A 19,412-nucleotide genomic window follows, 5' to 3' on the forward strand; every position below is an offset into this window, starting at 1 on the left:
ATTTTCACAATTTTGATTCAAATTAATCCTTCTAATATAATTTTGACTTGTTATATAAATGATGTTTTTATGTGGGTGTTTAATCTTCTACAAAGAATGCATTGTAAGAGAAGAGGGAAGGAATTGGATTTTTTTTGGATTTTAATTTACAATTTATCTATTTAAATTACTCAAATATTTGTTATTTAAAAATATATATTCCGATATTACCATTGATCAATTTATTTCTCATCACAAATTTTACACATGATATGAGGATTACCATTTTTTTTTGGTTAACTATCACTTTTCGACCTAGAAAAAAACATCAATAGAGATGAAAGTGAGGATTAACATGGAAAATATTGATAGTATAGGGTTTAATTTGGATCAGAATTTTGTCGAAGAGCCGATTTGATCCACAATTTAAGTTTGGGTTTTTTTTTCTCGTGTTCATCCTGTCAAACTCCCATGAAAAGTCTAATCCTACTTTCCATCACTAACTATAAAATTTTAAAGCTGTAATTCTTGTTGCAACTTCTCTTTTTTAACTCATCGATGACCACCTGTTTGCATATGTATAGGTTTGAAGAGTATACTTTGCTTAAAAAAATATACTAAATTTATAAATTTATAAATGTTTTTAAATGGTTTAATGTAAAGTTTAATTTTTAATAAGTACAATGTTGAAAAATAAAACTAAAAAAAATTAATTCGGATTAATCTGTAGAACCCAGAAGTAAATCTAATGTTGAATAATGTGATTGAAATTAAAAAAATAATAATGAAATGACTTGAGTTAATCTGAGTAAATCTGTCAAACATATGATCCGAATTATGAAATAAGGATAACTTTATAGAAAAAAAACAAAAAAAAATAACAAAGTCTAATTTTTAATCAATCCAATATTAAAAATTAAAATTGAAAAAAAAATTAATAAAAAAAAATTAAATCAGCCTAGTTAACCTGATAAATTTGTGATTTGAATTATAAAATTAAAATAATTTTATAAAAACAAATTATAAAAGAATATAAAGTTCAATCTTTAATATTGTTGAATAATAAAATTAAAATCAGAAAATAAAACATAAATGGGAAGACAAAACAAATAAAGGAATGGAGAAATATATTACGTAAGTGAATAGTACTTTACAAGAAAGGATAAAGTAAAATCTCCGTATCGTTTAGTTTTTTTTAATTAATTGTTAATTATTAATGATAATAATGACAGGACGTCAAGGTCTCCCCGGTCCCCACCCACAAATCAGTGAAATGACAATACACGTAAGGTGATGGATCAAACAAAGTAAACAGTGATGCAAACTAGTACAAAGATAATACACGAGAAATGATCAAGATATCACTTTTTATCAATAAAAATCACCTACTTCAGCATGAATAGTTTTATATTTAATTGAATTAGTACAAAGATAATACACGAGAAATGATCAAGATATCACTTTTTATCAATAAAAATCACCTACTTCAGCATGAATAGTTTTATATTTAATTGAATTATATATTAGTGTTAATTGAATATTGAGTATTCAATAAAGGGATAATTAAGTAGATTATATTTTATATCTAATTGTGCTTTTTTTATTTTATTATTATTTTTTCATAAATATATATTTTTTACCTGAGAAAAAAATCAATTTGAATTATTTCAACTGTAACTAATACACGGAATTTTTATTAGTAACAAATGACTCCTGTTAATGTTAAAACACATTAAATGGAGTATAAGATGGTATTTATCTCTATAATTATCGTAAAAGTTCAAATAATGACAAATGTTCATCCAATGTTTTTGGATAATTGCAAGATTTATTATTATAAAATCAGGTGCATCGATTTTTTAAAAGAAAAAAATATTTATTAATAATAAAAAAAATATTTTTTATAATTAAAACTTGTAAGTTAAAAAAAAAACAAAAGGGAAAGAAGCAGCAATGGTGGACCATGCATTTCTTGGTTTCTTGCCATGATTGGGCATGGGAAACTCCCTTGTTTCATTATTAGAGTTTTTTTTTAAGTAGCATAATAATAAAAAAATAACACGGTTAATTTATTTAAAAAATAGCATATGGTATTTTTTACTCTCTTAAAAAAATAATTTAAGTTATTTTAAAATTTGAATTTAAAAAATAAATTAAACTTTATTCTTATACAAACTTTACAATTACAAAAATAAGTGCTCTATTACTATACACACTTTAAAATATAAAGCTTTATTTTTATACAAACTTTATAAGTGAAAAAGAATAAATGTTTTTTTTTACATAAGATGATATTAAAATTGTTTTGAGATGAAAAAAATACAGCAAATTAGCTAAGATAAAATCAGGTGCATCAATTTTTTAAAAGAAAAAATATTTATTAATAATAAAAAAAATATTTTTTATTATTAAAACTTGTAAGTTTTAAAAAAACAAAAATGGAAAATCTAGGTAATTTTTTCACTTTGCTCCATTTTTTAAAAATTTATAATTTAAATTACAGATCAACATAATTTATAAATTTAAATAAAAAAACAAATATACCCTCGTATATAAATATAATACAAACACATAGGTGTTAGATTTGTCCCTCAAAAATCTATCAATCACACAATTTCTTCTCTCCTCTCAACAAGCACAAAATCCCACCAAAAACAAATCTTAGAGTGCGTTTGTTTTCTGGAAAGTAATTTATAAGAAATCATTTTCCAAATTTTTTTATATTTGTTTACCATTAAAAAAATTCTTTAATGAAAAACACTTTCCGGTCAACGAAAAATACTTTTCAGTCAAAAGAAAATTTGGTTTGATTTCCAGAAAAGTGTTTTCTGCTCTTGTGTTTGTTTACCATTAAAAAAGTTGGTTAATGAAAAACACTTTCCGGTCAACGAAAAATACTTTTCAGTCAAAAGAAAATTTGGTTTGGTTTATAGGAAAGTGTTTTCCTTTTATTTTGAGCAGAAAACACTTTCCAGAAGTTGTGAAAAATTTAGATTTGGTCCTCAAACTTTTGATTGCTATATATATTTTGTTTTGAATATTTATTTTTCAATTTCATCCCTTAGAATTTAATTTTTATATTAACTTTGGTCCTCATTTTTATAATTGTTATTTGCTTTTCTCTTATCATTTTTTAATTGAAATTTTTTATATATTAAATTTGGTTCTCATTCTTTTGATTGTTACTTATTTTATTTGATATAATTTATGAAATGTTAATTATTATTATTTAAATTTCTTCATCTTTTATTTTTTTTATTTTTTAGATTTGATCTTTATTATTTTAATTATTATTTATTTTATTTGAAATAATTTATGAAATTATATTTTTTTTTTCAATTTCATTCTCATTAAACTTTTTAATTTGAAAGATTTGTTCCTCAATATTTTAATAAACTTGAAAAAAATAAAACATTAATAAGTTATTTTCCATCTCAGTTTTCATGATATAACCAAATACTGGAAAGTACTTTTCAACTTATTTTTCATTATACTAACGAATATTAAAAAATAATTTATTTTTTTAAAATTTACTTTCTAAAAAAAATATTTTTTAATGAATAGTCAGGATATTAAATTGCTTGTCAGATCAGTCACCCACAATAATGGCAGTTTCAACTTTCAAGTACTGTGGTCTTTCTTGATTTTTCCACGAAAAGAAAAGTTAGCCCATAAAGTACTCTCCGAGACTCGAGATTCCTGATCTCAAACTCCAAGTCTAAGCTTACGTTCTTGCGAAGAATGTGAAGAATATAAAAGGGAATGGTGAGGAGGCCAGGAAGGAGAGGTAGAATTTCTGGCACCCAGATCTCATCTGATAAGGAAATGTTGGTAGGATGGCTGTCTTTCTAGGCCCAGGCCTGTCTGGGCTATTTTAAGTGCTTACAATAATTCTTAATCAATAAATAAATATATACATGAATTGGTTAAGAGCATTAAATTGCTCTTACCATATGCCCATTTATTTTGAAATTAATTATGGTTTGAATTTGATCTTTCTAAAAACAAGTCTAAATTTGACAAATATGATGAAATATCAACATAGAGAATTAAATTACCAAGTTATCAATAATTTAGGAGTTATAGATGGGCTCTACCATTATCTTATATAGTTTTTATAATTGTTTTTTTCTTATAAAATAGTATTTATTCCCGAATGACAGACGGGAGGATACCAAATAATGAAAATAAAATATATTAGAAAAGGATTGGCACATCTAAATTATTTATTAAATAATTACCAGGTATAATCGGCATGCCTCCGGCTAGATTTTTCAGATTCAAATTAATTATGCGTTTAACTTGATAATGGAACACAGTTACATTATACTAAACAATCGCATCACCGTTAGTTGCATTTAGAAAGCAAGTCTTCAACTGAGCAAACCCAGTAGCCAACCTGAACTCTCCTCTCCGTCCAACCACGGCAAGCTCACGCTCGGTATTTGATATGGGATTTCTTGAAAACACACTGATGGAGCTCCCATTAAATTCGCCGGCGGTAAATCCAAAATCAAAATATGCCACCAGTGATGGTATATGTTGACTAGATGATACATACGGCCCTTTGAGCATTCCCAGTGACCTCGGATGTCCGTTAGAGAATCATCAAGGGCAAATATACTGTCAAACGAAGCCACTGACTTGTCATCAAGGATCATCAAGGGCTGTCTTTCTAGGCCCAAGCTTGTCTGGGCTATTCTTAATGGTCCTTTATTTTTTTTTTCTTTTTAATTTTAGGATAAAACTCTTATTAAATACAATTATTAAAATGATATCTAAGGAATTATTTGATTATGAAATATATTTTCTATGTGTTTTGAAAAATATAACTGAGGCAAAAAATATGTCATTTATTCTAATATTTTTTGAAAAAAATATATAATAGACAATGAGCCTCCTCATCAAATAAAACCATTTGATACCAAAATCAAATATTGTAGTGGTTGAAATCAATGACAACGCTGATTTTCTCTCTTTACCGTTGAATTCCAGCAATCTCTCTCTCTTCTCTCTTAAATAGAAACTAAATAATAATAATAATAATAATAATAATAATAAATTTTTATACCAAAATTGAATTGAAAAAATATCGAGGGACCAAATAGGTATAATATGTGAAATTTGAGGACTAAAATGAAGTTTTTATAAGAACTTTTAAACCATCACCTAATTGGGGTGTCTTCTCCATTTTGGTCTCCCATATTTCAATTATGTCCTTGGTCAATAATTTGATTCAATTACTCTTTAATTCAATGAAAAAAGGATGTAATCGTGGAAAGAAATTGAGGATCAAACTAAGAAAATAAAATCTACGACCAATGAGTCCACAATTTAATATGAAAGGGTGAATAATGTTGTGTGTATAGTATTTTGGCCACACATGTTAGGATTTTGTATTAGCTATATGATTCACACTTCACCGGGGGTTGGATAAATTTTTTTTTTAATAAAATAAAATTGAAGGTACAAGCTTTTCCAACGTATTTTTTATACAAAATATTTTCAATTATAAATTTGAAATGCTTATATACGTATCTAATTAATTAAATTAATATTTTATCAAGAGATAACTAAGATTAAGATATTTGAGATTTTGACATGAGTCTTGTATTCAGTTATGTTTAGTAACTTTATTTTTTAGAATAATTTTTTTTTGTTCGATCAAATGATTAACTGTGCTAATAAAAGATAAAAAAGTCATCAATCGCAAGCAAATTGAATAATAATTGCTCATTTAACAAAATAATAATAAAATATTATAAAATATTTTGCTCACTTGCCACATTGAATAATAATAAAATATTATAATAAAATATATAAAAATAATAATAAAATATTTCTTAATCATTTTAAAATATTTTATTTATAATTTTATCCAAAATTTCCATTCACATTGAACCGGCTGTGATTAGGATATTCATCGAGTTTGATGACAATGACTGCAATTTGATATTTGCCACAACTTGAGCTTTGCAAGGAAATGGTCTTAAATCTCCCACATTATCTTCCACGTGGGGAATTTTCATTGATCATACTAAATCAGGATGAATGCGAGGATTTCCTCTTTGCCTCTTGCTTGTTCTCAGTATTTCTTCATGTTCAGATGTTTTACAACATTTGTTCAAGAGCATCCTTTCAAATAGAGTATTTGTCAGTGTGGTTATGGTTATTTTTCAAATAATTTTTTGTGCTGAAATGCATGTCAATGATATTTTTTTATTTTTTAAAAATAATTTTTGACATCAACACATCAAAACGATTTAAAATATATTAAATATATTAAATTTTAGTAAAATAAAAAGTTTTTAAATTTTTTAACAACATATTTTACATCATGTTACCAAACTTATTTATTGTAATTCTTCACTAATTGGCCTCAAATGCGACGTGTGAGGTTTATGAAAAAGTGTGTCTTGCATGAAACACATGTGGAAATGCAGTTAAAGGTAAAACCACCCTCGAATTACGCTTCTAACACAGACAATTTGGTATTCAGTGCTTAAGATGAACACACATGCATATGCATGCAACAATGCTTGTAACGGCAGTCAAGAGAAAGCCACGACGAAGGTAGAAAAAGGAGAACTTTTCATGTAAATGGATATTGTTTTATCGCTAACTTCTTTTTTTCTTTTTCTGGTGGTTAATCTAGTCAGATTTTGACTATCAAACCATGTGAATTGAGTTTTGTTAAATTAATGTTTTGTTTGGTTTAATTTTAAGTCCAATCTAAATTGGGTTTTAATTAGATCTCAGTGTTTTTAATACTGTAGTAATATTTATTTTTAAAATTATTTATCATTTGAAAATATATTAAAATAATATATTTTTTATTATTAAAAAATTTATCTTTAATATATCATTGGTCAATTTATCAATCCACAAATTATCATGTATGCTTAATTTAAATAAATTAAAAAAATATCTTTTTAATAAAAGAATCTGGTTCAAAACAAATTTCGGTCCAAACTGATCCTGAATCAATGGGTTACTGAGTTGACCCATTAGCAAAGTCGGGTTATATAACTATGTTCCGAACCCGAACAAGAGCCCTAAACCCTTCCTTTGCACGCGCACAGTCCCTCTTTAAGTATCTCGGTCTTCGAATCAAAGCATCAAACTAAAAAATTCTCTCTCAAACTTGAAGGAGAGCTTAAACATTCATCAATGGACTGGAAGAGCACAGAGCAAGCATCGATGGAGCGTCACGCACCGAATCACTCCTCCTCCACCTCCTCATCAATTCCTGCAACTGAAAACACTGTTTGGGCCGACGCGTCGCCTCTCCTTGAAACCGTTTGTAAAGGTCTCCGATTTAACTTCTATTTTTTTAACTTCTTAAAACTCTTTATTTATTTATTTTTGAGTTCCTGAAATTTGTAAGAGTGAACTAGTTATTTCCTTTTATTATCATTATCATTTTTTTCTTCTTCAATTTGCGCTGTTTTTATCAAGCATTTGATTTAGATTACTGCTCTTATAATGATTAAAATTTGAATTTTCTTTAATGCTTAATTAATTAACACAAAATGTACAATGCTAATCTTTTTTTCTTTTAAATGATTGATATTAATTCTGTTTTTAATATAATGTCCTGTAACAGAATTACGCGACGGTGAGCTAATTCATGGCGAGAATTTCAACCTATATGCTGCAATGTCTGCTCTAGAGGTTTTTTTTTTACATTTTCATTTTAATATGATATTATTTATTTGATTAGTGATTTTTTTTTTGTGGTTTAATTTTTGTATCGATTGATTTTGTTAGATTATGGACCCGAAGATGGATTCTGGAATCATCAACAAGTATGCTTCAGTTGATGAAGCGATCGAAGACGGTTTGGCTCCTGTACCTATTGGCCTTGACAAAACTGTTGATGTTCAGTGCATCATTGACATCATCGACCAACTCTTAGCGTGTGAGGTATCATAGTGTTGTGGTTTACTTTCCTTACTGATGCATCAAGTTAGAGGGATCAAGAGAGTCTCGTCACTGTTGAATGTGGAAGTTCCTTTTGTATTATAATTTCTCCGGCATGTATGCTTAATATAATTGCAATGTGTTCCCTTTTCTCTGTGGATTTAGTTTATCAGCATTTCTCTATATCCATTTCTCATTAAGAAAAGCAAAATCTTTGATAAAAATAAACTGCTTTATAAACACACGCTCGTCCATGCGCACTGAAATTTGCATGCATTAATGATTACATATGCCTAATGTGCAAATATGAGTAAATATGGGTGTTGCTTCTTCTCTTTCCCTGTTCTTGCCTACTCTTGTTTCTTTATAAATACATCATAAGTGGCCCTGGACTTTGATGGAATGCTTTTCGTTAATAAAATAATGTTATTAAACAATTGTCTTTCATGGCAGGCAACATGGCACAAGGGTCACTCGTTGGCACAGACTGTTTTTTCATGCGCCTACCTTCTGAGACCAGAGAGGACATTATCACATGCCCTATTGGATTCTTATTGCAAAGTCATCCGTGCAACGTGCAAGGCAGTGACTTCAATTGTCTCAGATGCACGCACACATGAAGTAAAGTATTTTAACAGCTCCTTTAACTCTGTTTATTTTTGTATAATTAATCAATGATTCCTTTGTTTCTTCTTTATTGTACATCATTGCTATCTTAATATTAAACTTTGTGTTCATTGAAATGGAAAAAGACGTCGCATGCTTGGATATTTATTTATTATTATTGTTTCTCGCTCTTATTTTTATAAAAGCATGATTTACAAATTGGTTCTTTGGCAGGAAGAGGATCTGTTTACAATGGCTTATGGTCTTCCTCTGAACGTGGAAGGAGATGAAAAGTGCTTGTCGTTGTTAAATGCTGTCGAAGAGAATATTTCTCGCCAGCTGCGAGCTTGCAAAGCTCTGCCCTCCAAAAGAAAACCGTTAGAGGGTATTATTCTAATAACACATTCACTTTGAACGGAGGCAGTTAGGATAGAGGGGGCATGTCCTTTGAATTATTTTGAGATTAGATTTTGAAAATCTTGATCTCATTTACTTGTCTAATCACTTTATATGTAAACTTGGGACTTTCACACCAATTGCACCACAGTGGGTTTTTTTTATTGCTACTTTATGGGACTCCATATCCTCATTAGCAGTCTACTGTTTCTTGTATTTACTGGTAAATGATTATTTTTCCCTGCAGAATTAGTGTTTTTAAGAGATGAATTGCAAACTCCAACTTGTTCAGTTTAGTAAGATTTAGAAGTGTATGCTTTCTAATCTCTGATGCTAATTGATTTTCATTTTAAGTTCACTTGTTACATGAAAAAAAAAGGTTGTGTTTCATTACCATTCATGTTTCCATCACGACCTTTTAGTGCTTGGCATGAAATATCAACGTATCTCTTTTAATTAATGTGGTGATTTTGTTGATGCAGATATAGAGCCTCTACAAAATAATTTTGATCTGGAAGAAGGCTACTGCAAAGCATTGTTATGCCGCTTACGCTTTCGTAAGGTCTTATCCTGTGTTTGCTCTAAAATAAGTGTCATGGTGGATATGGATCCTGTCTATGCATAATTTTCTTTTCTTTCAGAATCTTTGCGCATTGCATGAATGTTCATTGGATTGGATTTATTTCTTTTCTAATTGAGATACACAAATTCAGTTAAAAGTCTTGTTTGGCTTGTGGTTAGATAGAAGATTCTGGAGATGCTGAATATCAGAATTTATCAAGGTGTCAAGGATTTAAAACACTTACTTTGATTTCTGGTTAAAAAATCTCAAGCTGTTAAAAACAAATGATGAAGTTGTCATTTTGACTGTCACTTTTGGAAGAGTTCAATATTTTCTGCAGTATTAGGGTTTTCTTTTCCTTCAATATTGGGGAATTAGTGACATGATTTATAATTGGATATTCGCATCCTTTCTGCTCACCAATTATCTACTTTTTCTTATTTCTCCTGGCTATTATGCAAATAACTCAAATTCTGGTTCCTGATATCTTTGTTTTCCAAGCATGCCTCTTCTTAATGTCTTCTCTATCCTTTGCTCACTTTCAGAAAATATTGTTTCCCATGAGTCAAGTTCATCTTTTTTTACATGGTCCTTTGCACCACACTTATTTTTTGTGGTCATCATATTCTTACCATTTTTTCCTCTGCTTTCAGCACTTTTGCCATGTTTTAACCTGCATGAGGCGACCTCAAGGAAGAGGTCTAGAATTGGCAAGAAAACATATAGCTTCCTGCATTTCAGAGCTAGGAAGCATTCTTAACTCTGCAGAATTCCTAATGTCTAATGCCTATGGAACTTGCGAAGATGGTACAGAAGATAGAACAACTGCTTCTGGCCGTCAAGCTATTGGGTTTGATGCTAATTTAAACAGCAGAATTTCAGCCCCAACTCCACCACGTTCAATTAAAATTCTTAGTTGGAAAAAGGTTAGAACTTTATGGTTAGGATTGTTTTGTTTCTCCATTTTTTATTTGTTGATATTCTTTGTCTTTCTGTTCTTCCAGGCCATCGAGTATTTTGAAAAACTTCTTCATCATCTAGATATCATATGCTCATACCTGTTGGACCCTTCTTTGGATGTTCTTTTGCGCTTTGTGGCTCAATTTCAAAAAGCACAACCTGATTTGGTTGCAAGAGTGCATCTCCAGGTTATTTGGACTTCATCCACAATATCTTTGAGATGATTAGATGGATGTTACTGGGTTGCTTCCTTGTTTTTGAATTCCTTAACCTTTTTTATTGACACAGGTTCTCATCATATTCTAGAGAATTATGCACTTCACTTTTTGTCAGAGTATTAACAGCCCTGATTATTTTTATTTTAGCTGAAAGAAAAAAGAAAGAAAAAGAAGAGGAATATATATGTGTTGCCATTTTGTTGCTTAATGTAGATGTGTTACCATTTTGTATCTCTGGAGTCTGTTAGGGAATGCAGTATTGTTTGTTCCTTGAGTTATGCTTAGTGTTTGGCATTCTAATCTTCGGTACTACTTCATCTTCCCATTCTATTTTATCTTGTCAGTTCACCTTGTTCCCCACTTTGTACGAGATTCTTTTGGTAATTCCTTCATTATATTCTGACCCTGAAACTTGACAACTTGTTACAGCTTCTGTTGGTTCAAGATGGAAAACTCTATGGGCGGTATCCTATCTTAGCTGTGATTATTAGAGCTGCACGGTTGCCTGAGGTCATTATGCGCCATGATATTCAGAAGAATGAATATGTTGTGCAGTTAGGACAGGTGAAGACAATTGTTATCTGTTATTATATTCCTTCAATCACATAAGTGGCCACCTTATGATGTTCTTCACTAGTTAAAGAAACATTGTTCATTACTATATCTCCATTCCTCATTATATATTTTTGAAATTGCCTTTCCATTGTAAAAATGACCCTTGAAAATGGCATGTTATTAATCATAATAGCTAAGAGGTAAATTTGAAAAGTCATCCACTATCATGTATCCTATTTAGGATGTGGGCAAAATAAATTGAAATATCATGAAAATTGATGGCAGTCAATGCCATAGTATCATCTAATATTTTTGCATTATCACATGTTATGCAGATAGTGATCAACATGCTCAAGGTTCTTTGCACAAATGCTGCATGGCAGAGGCGTAAACTTGGAAAGATTTTACAAGATTGGCGGGCTATCTATGTACAGGTTTGTGATCTTCCTTTCTGTATTGTTTTCTTGGGCTATTTGTTTCTGTCCCTTAAGCAAAGCTCCTTTCAAATGCGTTGTTTATTTTAACCACAATGCATTCTAGTATATTTATTGAATAGATAATAATTGAGTTTGACTTGCCCTGAACCTAACTATTATTGTGGAAATGAGTAATGATGCTTAACCTAATCAAAATTGTACAAACTATCATACAATCGGTCTGTCTACATAAATTATGAAAGTGTGGCATGTCTCTTGTGTTAGTATTTTCTGTTTAGAATTTTGTTTACTTATTTTTCATTTTGGGCTAGTTGATGTTTATGGTTAGTTGGTTACAATGCTTTAAGTGCTTGTTTTGCTATTGCAGTGTTGTCTGGTCTTCTCCAGCCTCTAACCTTCAGTCAAAACCACCTTATTTTGTTGAAGTATCTGGCTATTTAAACTTGATGAGTGTCTTGCAGTTTGTTGATTTTTATTAATTCTTCAAAACCAAATATTGATCATATGGTTAAAGTATCTGCTTTCAGAGTTATTTTGGCAAAGATCAGGTGGTGTTTATTCTTATGCTCTACATCTGTTGGTTAACAGCTAGAGCTTGCATTCAGAAAGGAGTTTGGAGAAGGCTCGAGCATTTCAAATGGCGAGGTATGCTGCTCTCTTGAGTATTTGACTCATTGTTGTACCCAAAAAAGGGTTAGCGTATAAAAGGAAATCAGCTTCTTATCATATAAATAATTCCAATATATACATACAAACATAGTCATTTAAATTGTCAGTTGACTATGTAACCAAGTGTATTGCCTCAAGGGATATGTTCAGTATTTGTGTATTCACCATTTGGGTCCTCTAAAATACTTGTTAGAAAATGGAATTGCCTGAGGTACTTTACTGTTGTCTCTCTCTCTCTCTCTCTCAAAGATAAAAACAGAAAGGCCAAAATCATCTTCTGCCATTGCGAATAGAACATTAAGTTTTATAGAATGGATAATTAACGCAACCATTGTGAGAAAACTAATATGTATAAAGTTGTATTGGAGATTCTGAATATATTACGAGGAAGATGCAACTGTAATTGGACACTGTCCGAAGGTAGTGCAGAAATATTTTTATTGTTTAACCATGGTTATTATAACTTGATTAAATGAACGAAGTTGTCATCTACAATAATTTTCATTACAAGGTTTTGCATGGATATTGCCTGTTGAGAGGAGGGAGCTTTGTTCTGGGACCTCATTTGTCCAAACTTGATGACACTCGCATGATTAATTCTTTTTCCATTTGATTCAAATGAGAGCAAAAGAGAATTTAGATTTTAGTTTTTTCCGTTATTGGACTAGATATAAATGGGTATCACAAATCTTTTATCTCCACATTCTACCAGTTCTGTTATGTATTTTAGTTTCTGTTCACCATTGTCATAAACTGGGATGCTTATTTTATAGAAGAGTTAAAATATATTTGGTTTTGCAGAATGCATCAGCAGGAATATTAAAACACATCCTCATTTGGGTGGAGGAGCAAACTTATTGGATTGCCCATCGATTTCTCGTTCTTGGTTTCGAATTGGAGCTCTATTCTCCCAGCGAATATTGCATGGTGTATTGGTATTTATATGTTGTCTTGATCAGGCTTGCAGAGAAAACACATCTGAAGATGACAGTGAGTGATGGCAGTGGTAGGCGTACCTCTACTTCTCACTTGTTTTGTTTTCAAGGATAGAGGTTAGGATTTGGGAGCAAACGAGTTTGTGAATCATGTTGAATTGGAGGCATAAAATTGCACTAAACAACTCTGCTAGATTGCCAGCTAGAGGTTTCAGTCTAGGAATTTTTGCACTTAACAAGGGAAAAACAAAATAACAATTGACTAGATGAGCCTGCAAATGAACTGTTGCTTAACAGGAATTTGACATATGGGTTATTCGCAGTCTCATCTAGCATTTTCAGACCATTGATTGAACAAAAATGGCCTACTGGGCCAATTTAAGTGTGGGCAGACTATTAGTGCTAGGATAATAAAATATTTCTTATATTCCGCATGCAATTGTTTCTGCTCTGGTAAATCTACCTAGCATACAGCACCAGCTTGTTTTATTCATGTTCATCTGTCAATCAGCTAAACAGAAGGGAAAGAAAAGAAAGGATTCTCCGAAAGATCTGGCAAGAGAAGCTCGGATCCCACCAGCAATCTCGTTTCTTCAATGCCAAATATGTCTTGCTGAGGGGCTCGCACTGGTACATGTGCCTTATTCTTAATGCTTGCTCTGTCTCATATTGTTTGTCCATCGTACAAAAAGCTAGAATTCCATAAAGAATTAATAAATTGCAAAATATTAACTTCATTCAATTCACAGACAATTAAAAAATCTCTTAGTAAACCTGAAGTCAATTCTTTCGAATAATTAGAGATAGTAATTCTTTGTGATTGAACAACGAACAGGGGGGGGTATAGTTCATGAGTTTATGCATCCATTCTCGAGAACTACCAGACTTGGTGTTACTGTATAGAATTGGTCATCTTTTCCATTTCATACGCCCTTGCTTCTAGGTAGTTTGAACCCTAGTGAATCTGAGATCATATGCTTCCATTTCTTCATATAAAATGTTTTCACTTCACACAATTTTCATCTCAAAGGATCTAAAGTACCTGTTCTATCTGTCTAGCTACTCGCTGCTCTGAGGAATGAACTGATGGTCTTACAATCTCCCAGCCCGTTTAATTCTGAACATGAGGTAAAGTGCTGTGTTGCCAATATAAATGATGCCATCTAGATCTTTGCACTATTTTTTATTCGGTCATTTGGAGGAGCAAAAAATAATTAGCTTAGCCATCACAGAAAAGTGTATCATTTTTTGCACAGAAGCTACCATAAGATGGCTTAGTGATATGTTATTTCTTCTCTCACCAAATTTATTTATTTTTTCCAGAGGTTTATACAGCATTTTGAACTTCTACAAAAAGCTTGTATCCCTGATCTCATTTCATACCCCTCATTCAAGGAATCCACTTCCCATGCTCGCTTCTCCGTAAGCAGTCTATGATTGTTCTAGTTATTGCCTGCATAATCCTTTCTTATACAAACCTGAACGGATTTCTCTTTCTATCTATAGAGTTTGGTTATGTATAATTACTTCAAGGATGCACAGAAGATTGCAAAGGAGGTCAAGAGTAGTTTTCTTAATGACCCAGACAGATTAGCTGAACTTTGCATATTGGAGCAGGTTGCAGAGCACAATAGTGTTGCCCTAAATGTGATTTCCCGAGTCGGAGCTCTTGACCCGTCCCTCAAGGTTTCTTTCGAGTTCATCCACCACCCATGTTTTGCCACTGTTGTTGTCAAGAGATCTTGAAGGTTTGTTTTTAGGACCATCAATTTTGAAACACTAGGCAATTTAGTGAGGTGGTATAGCAATTGTAACATTCGTCCCTATCAATTTTCTCCATTTTTTTTATAGCATTATCTCCAAAGAGGAAGTAAGTAGCATCGTCGACTGTTCTCTAATCTTTTATTTGTATTGGCAAACAGATCGCTAATTGCACCATGGGAGGCCCCCCAAGTTTACAACATTGGGCTGAGCTTTTTCAGCTGAAAAGACGACCAAACCCATTTTAGTAAAATAAAATCTAGTGATAGCCTTGTAAGCCAATCATCTCCCTCTATGAGTTCGAATCTTAAAATTAGCGTTTAGAAAGATTTATTAAATTATTTTGAATGTAGCAGGCCGAAGTAGAGAGTGTGCTTTTAAGATCATTCGAGGGACCTGAGACTTTCTAGAATGCTTCGATCTTCGCACCAAACAGAGAGCCCTGCCAAAATCAAATCTTGGACGTCCGGAAAGTGATCAAACGGCTACAATTTTTTTCAGCGTAATTTAAGGTGTGCCAGAAAGTGGAGACCGCTATCAACGTCACTTTCAAATAAATTCTTTACTTGGATAGATTTTTTTATTAGAATCTTTACTTCGATAGGTAAAACGAATTTGTTTTTATTCTATGGTTTTGGATCCGGGCTTAACATCAAATTGTTAGAAAAAAATAATTCATGAATATATTAATTTAAAAACAAATGGATGGCTTTAAGAATCTCAGTCTCCATGAATCTGCTTAAATAATTTAAAAATGATCTAAAATGCGGATTGTAAAAGAAATTTGAATTTCTTTGGAAATATATATATATAAAAAATTCATTATCAAATTTATTTAAATAAAAAATAATTTAAATTAACTTGTAAGAAAATGTATCAAATAAAATCTTATCTTAGAAAAAACCCAAATTATTATAAGAATATTATATCAGTTTTTGTTCTGTAAAACAAGAAGGCCAACTAGGATGGACCACCGAGCATGAAAGTGGGCGCAGACACCAAAAGTGAAAGCAGAAATTAACAGGACAAAAGCTGTCCTGTCATGTCCCTGTCAATAATTCAAATCATGGGTAGATCTGTTCTGTGTGTAAACTCTTTTATGTTTTTTTACCCTTTTTTTCCCTCTTACTTTCATTCCTATTTTTTTAAAATTCAAAGATATAATTAAAATTTCAGATATGATTCTCTAATTAATATATGTTTTTTTAGGTAAAAGTTTTTTGGACTTAAAACTTATACAAGTTCATATTATATAGTGTTTAATTTTTATCAAATAAATAGGAATGATGAGATGCAAACTCGTGACTGTTTGTTTATCAAGAATCTGATACTATATTAAATAATTATTTTAATTTTAAAATTTAAATTTTTAAATAAAATTTATATTTTTTAAATTGAAAACTCACCGTCCCTGTGCGACTAGAGTGGCAGCCACATTTTAGAATCACTGCAGCAATGGTGGCTGCTCATACAGCTGTGTTCCTAGTGGCACCAACTGCGAAGGTGATTTTCTAACAGCTTTACCTACCACTTCGTCCAAGCTGTATTACCTATTACTTTCTGTTTTATATGTTAGACATGACATATATAATATGATTTCATACACACTTTAGATAGCATAATACAAGTTGTTACGAGATATTTGATGTGCTTTTGAATAGAATAAATATATTTTTTAATTAGAATATATCTCCTATGAATAAAAATAATTATTTTTCAATTTGTTTATCACTCATTTATTTTTAATTTGGTAGAGTAGAACTTCATCAAGTTTAGTAAAATGAATTTTCCACGCAAGGGCTTGAGTGTTTTAGTGTGCAATGACTTATTTTTTTGGTCCAATTTAAGAATGCATTTCACTTAAAATAAATATCAAATAAATATTTTTTAATGATTTTGATGTGTTAATATTAAAAATAAAAATAAAAAATAAAAAAATTATCTTAATATATTTTCAAGTGAAAAAACTTTTGAAAAGCACACAACACCGAAATACCAAACACACATTTAACTTAATTTAGGATTTAAATCTTAAATCAAAGCAAAAAAAGTTAAGAAATTAATCCCAAAATAATCTCGTCGATATAGAAACAAAGAAAAAAAATAATATAAGCAAGCTTAGATTCCAAATTCAAATAGAATTGAAAATATATATAAAAAAAGCAAACTAAAAATGAGATTTAATTTAGAGAAAACAAAACTTATTTTGGTTCTCTCATGCATCATGATTCTTATATTTGAGATGGTAGTGTCATGAAGATGTTAGGGGAAATTCAAATATGATGCCTTTAACCTTTAGCTGGCCAACACTATGATAATCATAAATCTCTCCTGTTTTTTACCCAACTTTCCCTTTCACTTCTTGCTGTTCTAGTTCCTGGACAAGAAATTCTCACCATGGAGTAATCCTAAAGCTACATGCTAAGATACAAGCATCAATAATTCAATATTATAGGTTTGAATTCTCACAAATACAACATTGTTTTAACTTGTGGTAGAGTACATTAATGGCTTACATTTTAAGAAATAATCAACTTCTATTACCTCTCTTGTCTTTCTCTTCTTATATATATAGATTGCTAGGAAGTTGTATTTTCTTTTTTTTTCTTATTTAATTAAGGACCCATGTGTTGGCTTAGGCTAGCATCACTATTGCTAGATTTAAAAGCTCAATTTTTGGTTATTTTCCTGCACCATAGTCAACATGATTATGTGCTTATTTGTTTTTATATTTTAAAAGTGTTTTTTTAAAATAAATTTTGTTTTTTTGTTTTAAATCAATATTTTTTTTAATACATTTCTAAATAAAAAGTACTTGAACAATTAATCTGCAGTCATGTTTGGATTCATTTGTTGCTACTAATTAGTAATTAGTAGCTATGATGATTTAATTCAAACTAGATATTTAATTGAGATAATTTAAATGAATGATTTTTTTTAATAGTTAACTTAATAAATAATGAAGAAGACTTGTATATTATTAATATTAATCCAAAATCCAATCTATTTTGTTGTAATATATATATTATGTAATATATATATGATAGAAATATAATCCGTAGATAAATATTTTTTAAAAAACAAAAGTGTAATAAATATTTGATTTTTTGTAAAATCTAAAGGGAAGAATATTAAAATTCATCGAATCTCAAATAAATTGAAAAGACCTTTTTTCATATACCGAATCAATCAGGCACATGTATTTCTATCACAAACGCTGACTCTTGAATAGTTGCATATGTGATTTTATAAATTTATTAAGTAATATCAATTTTACTAAAATATTTATTTCTAAAATCTTTTCCCCCAAAAAATTAACATTAATTTTATCAATAAATCCACTCATTCAATGCATAAATTAATGAGCTAGAATCTAGCAAAGCCCAGATAATTAATGCCACTTAATCCATCTCTTAATATTATACAATATTTTTTTATATAAAAAATCTCAACGTTGTAATCGCTTTTTTTTTTTCTTCATAAAACAATTTATCATTCACAAAATCCTCACTTGGTAATTAATAAATGCATTATATCTTCAAGAAAATAATAAATTCTTAAAAATAGACAGAAAAAAGCAGGATTTTTACCACCTGATTTGCACAGGCAGAGGCTATTTCTAGCGAGGGGACAGACAGTGCCACGGTGGTAGTCCATCTTCTTACAAAGCCGTATTCCTGACAGAGAGAGATTAATACAGAAACTAAACTACCCTACGAACCGATGGAGACAGTATTATTTATAATTGTATAAAAATAGCATATAATTATAATATTAAAAATAAAAATAATATTCAAGACGCCGACGACCCAACAAAACTCAAGGAACTCGTATGGACATACACCATCACAGCTAAAAACTTTCATAGTTCTCTGTCAAACGGAGATAGGAAGACTTTTCTTCCTCATCTTTGTCACTTCTTCTTTGCCCCGTCATCTCTCTCTCTCTGATATCCAGGTTCAGGTAGGGGATTGTTACGAGCTCTTTTGTTCTTGTAATCCCTTTGGGTTGTTTTGAATTTTGATGATGTTATAGTATGTATTCTTGAATTTTGTAAACTTTTCTTTTCTTTGATTTTTTCTTGGTTTGGTTAGATCTTTGGGTGATGACGAGTGAAATGGTGTCTTCTTTTTTTCTTTAGCCAAGCATGGATGTTGTTGGTGTTAGTAGATATTGTTTTTACTGTTTTCTTGTACATTTGGCTTTGGTTTCTTGATTTATTTTTGGTTCTTGTCATTGAATTTGGTGAATTTCATAGCTTTTTAGTTTTCGTGATGATTTCTTGTTCTTTCTTTCTTTCTCTTTTGTGTTTTTGATTATGTGGCATTTTGATGGTGGTGGTGATTTAGATTTTTTTTTTTTGATAATTAGTTAATTTTGCTGATATTATGTTGTCACTGATGGAAGCTTT

General features: G+C 30.4%; 2 protein-coding genes across 13 annotated transcripts in view; both read left to right on the top strand.

The window, feature by feature from the left end:
• The first annotated feature begins 7,046 nt into the window (after positions 1–7,046).
• Positions 7,047–19,412, top strand: part of LOC18111095 (uncharacterized) — a 34,006-nt gene continuing 21,640 nt past the window's right edge. For 2 of the 7 annotated variants that reach the window (XR_008058293.1, XR_008058292.1), the window contains exons 1-16: positions 7,048–7,288; positions 7,586–7,653; positions 7,750–7,905; positions 8,356–8,523; positions 8,743–8,893; positions 9,387–9,466; positions 10,120–10,392; positions 10,471–10,614; positions 11,074–11,208; positions 11,535–11,633; positions 12,225–12,281; positions 13,107–13,311; positions 13,752–13,870; positions 14,300–14,368; positions 14,564–14,662; positions 14,747–14,988. Coding sequence is in view for 1 of the 7 variants with exons in the window: in XM_024589694.2 (XP_024445462.2) it covers positions 7,150–7,288; positions 7,586–7,653; positions 7,750–7,905; positions 8,356–8,523; positions 8,743–8,893; positions 9,387–9,466; positions 10,120–10,392; positions 10,471–10,614; positions 11,074–11,208; positions 11,535–11,633; positions 12,225–12,281; positions 13,107–13,311; positions 13,752–13,870; positions 14,300–14,368; positions 14,564–14,662; positions 14,747–14,986 (2,202 nt within the window). In the remaining 6 variants the exon portion in view is untranslated. Of the gene's footprint in view, positions 7,289–7,585; positions 7,654–7,749; positions 7,906–8,355; positions 8,524–8,742; positions 8,894–9,386; positions 9,467–10,119; positions 10,393–10,470; positions 10,615–11,073; positions 11,209–11,534; positions 11,634–12,224; positions 12,282–13,106; positions 13,312–13,751; positions 13,871–14,299; positions 14,369–14,563; positions 14,663–14,746; positions 15,139–15,162; positions 15,275–15,354; positions 15,720–19,412 lie in introns of those variants that run through there. The other 5 variants (XR_008058291.1, XR_008058290.1, XR_008058294.1 and 2 more) reach the window with 5 other exon arrangements.
• LOC7459869 (putative clathrin assembly protein At5g35200) overlaps positions 18,747–19,412 on the top strand; it is a 31,353-nt gene continuing 30,687 nt past the window's right edge. For 2 of the 6 annotated variants that reach the window (XM_052449895.1, XM_052449899.1), the window contains exon 1: positions 18,748–18,964. The gene's annotated coding sequence lies outside the window, so the exon portion shown is untranslated. Of the gene's footprint in view, positions 18,965–19,412 lie in introns of all 6 variants that reach the window. The other 4 variants (XM_052449897.1, XM_052449898.1, XM_052449900.1 and 1 more) reach the window with 3 other exon arrangements.

Source organism: Populus trichocarpa, unplaced genomic scaffold, assembly GCF_000002775.5.
Source record: "Populus trichocarpa isolate Nisqually-1 unplaced genomic scaffold, P.trichocarpa_v4.1 scaffold_780, whole genome shotgun sequence".
In the NCBI taxonomy this organism is placed as follows: domain Eukaryota; kingdom Viridiplantae; phylum Streptophyta; class Magnoliopsida; order Malpighiales; family Salicaceae; genus Populus; species Populus trichocarpa.